This window comes from Leptonychotes weddellii, unplaced genomic scaffold, assembly GCF_054177405.1.
Source record: "Leptonychotes weddellii isolate Sample4059 unplaced genomic scaffold, ASM5417740v2 HiC_scaffold_8368, whole genome shotgun sequence".
NCBI lineage: Eukaryota > Metazoa > Chordata > Mammalia > Carnivora > Phocidae > Leptonychotes > Leptonychotes weddellii.
This window is the reverse complement of record NW_028054506.1, coordinates 771-6,168: the sequence shown is the minus strand read 5'-3', so window position 1 is coordinate 6,168 and position 5,398 is coordinate 771. Positions and strand designations below refer to the sequence as shown.

At 36.9% G+C, this 5,398-nt stretch overlaps 1 protein-coding gene across 1 annotated transcript; it reads left to right on the top strand.

The window, feature by feature from the left end:
- The first annotated feature begins 1,145 nt into the window (after positions 1-1,145).
- On the top strand, positions 1,146-5,113 carry LOC102749701 (uncharacterized). The gene has a single exon (XM_081811556.1). The coding sequence runs from the start codon at positions 1,786-1,788 to the stop codon at positions 3,679-3,681; it is 1,896 nt and encodes a 631-aa protein (XP_081667682.1). The 5' UTR covers positions 1,146-1,785; the 3' UTR covers positions 3,682-5,113.
- The last annotated feature ends 285 nt before the right edge of the window (positions 5,114-5,398 follow it).

Here is a 5,398-nt window from a genome sequence, read left to right as displayed (position 1 = left end):
TGAGCCAGTTTTTCAGTGAGCCACCAGGCAGGTCAAAGTAAAAGCCACAGTTCTTAGAGAATCAAGTCTTTTCTGCCACTCTCAGTACAGGAGACCTATACCAGGAACATGGGCTGCCCCTATGCTGGAGAGAATGGGATTGGGCCAGGGGAAGTTAAAATATCAGAAGCTCTTCAACTGAGATCAGCTGCCTGTTTCTTAAATATCTACAAGTTTGATGTAAACCTTTGTTTAGTTTCCAGAATTCCGATAAAGTTGATTCTGACAGTTTTTGCCAACTTACTTGCTGTTTTTGTGGAGAGATGCACTTATGATACTCAGTGATTTTCATGCTGTTACTTTTACCCAGTTCTTTATAATACTATCTGAAAACTGGTATTTCAGAAGCCAGTGGACATGTGTGTAACTTAGACTGCTAGGAATATGTGAGAGCTTTTCTTAACATATTTTCCAATTCTCATCTTGTGTGCTCTTTCTGGACTATAAGTCCTTTCTCTTTTTCTTAAGTGAGAAATCATTAGAATTCCACAGTCTATAATTTTGTGTAATTGTGGTTACTTATTATTTACCTGTTGGACTTACCTTGGTTTAGTTAAAAAATTTCATTTAATAACTTGTCATTTACAGATTATGGATTTTAGCATCTAGTTTGGAATATGACTGCAATTCACCAATTGTTAATGTTCCAAAATGCCTATTCTGCATAGAGTATAGATAGCTTTAGAGTAGATATTCAGAATATTTTGTTATTCCAATGATGTTGTATTAAATTCTTCTTGATTTTCCTATTACCCCTTTAGTTTTACAATTCATAATTTCCGTGTATTTAGCTTATTAATTAAAAAAAATTTTTTTTTTTTTAAGTAATCTCTACACCCAACATGGGGCTCAAACTTACAACCCTGGTATGTCACATGCTCTACTGACTGAGCCAGCCAGGCGCCCCTCATTAATTTTTTAAATGGATTATTTGTCCAAAAAAAATCTTATGACTTCATATATAGCTGCGCTTCAGCATTTATTTGCATATAATAATTATGCCGTAAATATGCATTTGTATGTTTCCTTTTTTTTTTTTTTAAGGGGGGTAGGGGTAAGGGAGAGGGAGAGAGAAACCCAAGCAGTCTCCATGCTGAGCCCTTTGTGGGGCTCGATCTCACGACTCTGAGATCACGACCTGAGCCCAAATTAAGAGATACTTAACCAACTGTACAACCCAGACCCCTCAATATCTGTTTTCTTTTCAATATGAGACACCCATTTGTCTACTGCCAATTGGTGTGTGTTTTGGTGTGGTGGTCAAAGAATACCCTTTCTTGCAGAACTTATGTAAATTTACATAGTATGAATGATTTGGTCATAGGGTGTTTAAAAAGAGGTTTACAGGGGTACCTGGGTGGCTTAGCTAAGTGTCTGACTCTTGATTTTGGCTCAGGTCATGATCTCGGGGTTGTGAGATTGAGCCCCACATTGGGCTCCATGCTGGGTGTGAAGCCTGCTTAAGATTCTCTGTATCTCTCCCTCTGCCCCTCCTTCCGCTACCCTCTGCCCCTCTAAAACAAAAAACAAAAACAGAAATAAAGTAGGTTTCCCTTAAAATAATTTGAAATACATGTCATCTTTTATTAAAGGATTCTATTCACTTTGCATTCTTAAACATTTGCAGACTTTGGTTGAGAAGTTATTATCTCTTCAATATATTACTTTTAGTGTAATATCCATTTTGCAACTCTACTTACTGAAGACTATGGTTTTCTATATCTTTCAGAAAGCTCTGCTAGATTCATGATCAAGGAATTACTACCAAAGAAAGAAATTAGTAACAGAGAATTATGCCAACCAGTGGTCTTGGGAAGACATGAAAGCCATGGCCTTGAGGATTTTGACTTCAGGGAAGTTTGGGGAAATATGTATGAATTTGAGAGTAAGTGTGGATATGAAGAAAGAAATTCCAAAGGAGTGCTTGTGACAGGTACTGTAAATCTCCCTGGTAGAAAAGATAAACAAGACAGCAAATCCTGGATTAATTTACCAATAAAGCAGAGTGTTTCTTTAAGAAAAAGTGCATATCAAAATTTTAAACAAGGGAAGTCATTAGTAAAAAATTTGTTAAAAATAAAAAATAATATAGTCTGTGCAGGAAATAAGTATACAAAATGTTTTGAAAATAGAATTGGATTAAGCTTTCAGTCACATCTGGTTGAACTGCAGAGACTTCAAACTGAGGAGAAAATTAATCAATGTGATCAAGTTGAGAAGTCTGTCAAAACTTGTTCTTCAGTTTTGCCACTTCAAAGATTTCTTCCTAGTGTCAAAACCAACCTTTGTAATAAATATGGAAGGGTTTTTATGTTTCCTTCATTGTTCACACAGCACCAGAAAACAAAAATTAGAGAAAAACCATACAAATGTAATGAGTGTGGAAAGACTTTTAGCCATCATTCAGTCCTTACTAGTCATCAGAGAATTCATTCTGAGCAGAGACCTTACAAATGTAATGAGTGTGGTAAAGCCTTTAAGCAGTTCTCAAACCTCACAAGACATCAGAGAATCCATACGGGAGAGAAACCGTATAAATGTAATATCTGTGATAAGGTCTTTAATCAAAATTCCCACCTTACAAATCATTGGAGAATTCATACTGGAGAAAAACCATACAAATGTCATGAATGTGGTAAGGCTTTTATCAAATGTTCAGATCTCTGGCGTCATGAGAGAATTCATACTGGAGAGAAACCTTACAAATGTAATGAATGTGGTAAGGGTTTTACCAAACGTTCATATCTTTGGGATCATGAGAGAATTCATACTGGAGAGAAACCATACAAATGTATTGAATGTGGCAAGGTTTTTAGGCAGTGGTCTACCCTCAGGATTCACCGAAGAATTCATACTGGTGAGAAACCTTATAAATGTAATGAGTGTGGCAAGGCTTTTAAGCAATGCTCACACCTCACTAAGCATCAGAATGTACATCCTGGAGAGAAGCCACACAAATGTACTATGTGCACCAAGGCTTTTATCCACATTTCAAGCCTTGTGAAACATCAGAAAATCCATTCTGGAGAAAAACTATACAAATGTAATGAATGTGGTAAGGCTTTTATCCAAAGCTCAAGTCTTGTGGAACATCAGAGAATTCATACTGGTGAGAAACCTCACAAATGTAATGACTGTGGCAAAGCCTTTACTGTGCGTTCAAGCCTAACTAAACATAAAAAAAACCATACTGGTGAGAAACCTTATAAATGTAATGAATGTGATAAAACATATACACAACTTATACACCTTACTAGACATCAGAAAATACATAGTGAAAAGAAACATTATGAATCTAGCATACGTGATGATGCTTTTATTCAAAGCTCAAGCTTGGGGGATCATCAGAGAATTCATGGAAGAGAGAAACCTTACAGATGTCATGAGTGTGGCAAATCCTTTAACTGGTGTTCACGCCTTACTCGACATCAGAGAACCCATACTGGAGAGAAGCCATATAAATGTAATGTGTGTGGCAAGGCCTTTAGTCAAAATTCAAATCTTACAATTCATCAGAGAATTCATACTGGAGAGAAACCTTACAAGTGTAATGAGTGTGGCAAAGCCTTTAAGCAGTATTCAAGCCTCATAAGACATCAGAATATACATCCTGGAGAGAAACCACACAAATGTGTGTGGTAAGGCTTTTATCAAAGTTCACACCTTTGGGGTCATGAGGGAATGCATCCTAGAAAGAAGCCATACAAATGTATTGAATGTGGCAAGGCCTTTCGACGATGGTCTGACCTCAGGATTCACCAGAGAATTCATGCTGAAGAGGAACCTTAGAAATGTAATGAATGGCATAAATCAATTAACCATTTTTCACAATACGCTATATATACATCAGAGAATTTTTTTTTTAATTTTTTTATTTATTTGCGAGAGAGAGAATGAGAGACAGAGAGCATGAGAGGGAGGAGGGTCAGAGGGAGAAGCAGACTCCCTGCTGAGCAGGGAGCCCGATGTGGGACTCGATCCCGGGAGTCCAGGATCATGACCTGAGCCAAAGGCAGTCGCTTGACCAACTGAGCCACCCAGGCGCCCTACATCAGAGAATTTTTACTAGGGAGAACTAGTCCAAGATTAGTCAACCTCAGATGTTAAATTCTTCACAGTAAGTAAAAGTCAAAATCATTTTAAGACTCAGAGATGAGTGTCAGTGGAGCAAGGAGAGCTTTAGGAATGTAACATTTCTTTTAAAAATACTTCTATTACTTGAGGTTCCTTGAAAGGCCTACATCGCTCACTATTGACGTCTTTTGATCTGAAGTTTGGAATTTGTTGATGTTATACCTTCATTACATGTTTTTCATGTGTTACCATGATGGTCTCTGGGAGCAGATCAGTAAGATAAAGGGCCTACTTTATTAAATGGGAATCATTCACATCCATATATCCTGAAGGAACACTGAATTTTAACATACAGTGTTTTGTGGAATTGAATGAGTACACAGGTTGGGCAGAGAATATATGTAAAAGAATGATGTAAATAATATGTTCAGGATCCCTTCTACAGATTTGTCTGTATAACAGAGGGCCATGGATTATCAGAAACCACTGCTCTGCCAGAGGAGCATGAAACAGCAGGCTTTGAGATTGAGAGACAGATTTTCATGATAGGTTAGTAGAGATTGCTTATGTGATAGAAATAATGGAGAAATGATGGTCATCCTCTCCCTTTAATGAAGATAGTGGTTGTATATCAAAGATGAGTGAACAGTTAGTCTTATTTTGGGGAACTAAAGAGCAGTTATCAGAAGAACTTAATCAAAACAACCAGAATACAGTGTACAGGTATAGTATTCCCATTTAACCACTACACTGATGCTGTTTTACTCAGAATGTATCATACTTATGTTTTAAGTAATAAAATTTAATCATTTTTTTCAAAACTCTAAATGAATCATGTTTGTTTTCTTCTATCAGATCAAGACTATAGTTTCATTACAGTACTTCGTAACAAACAGTAACAGTACATCTTCAGGCTGTCAAGAGAGGTATCTGCAACAATTTTTGTCCATGACGGAACCAAACAACATACAATTTTATGACTTGCAGTGGCCTTGATTTACATGAAGGTGTGTGTGTATAATTTTTTTTTAAAATGTTTCGTTAAGTAATCTCTACACCCAACATGGGCCTTGAACTCAGAATCCCAAGATCAAGAGTGACATGCTTTACTGACTGAGCTAGCCAGGTGCCCAGAGGCAAATATATTATGCATATGAAAAGTGTTAGGAAATAAAAGAAAATTTCAGGAATAGAGAGATGATATGAGCAGTCCTCCCTGCCCCCATTTTGTAGCTTTCATTAGAGTAATTTGGAAAGAGCACTGATTGAGGCTCTCCTTAAGAAT

Bases quoted from the DNA above. Each gene is read 5' to 3' on its own strand.
- LOC102749701 (XM_081811556.1), top strand. From the start codon at position 1,786: ATGATCAAGGAATTACTACCAAAGAAAGAAATTAGTAACAGAGAATTA.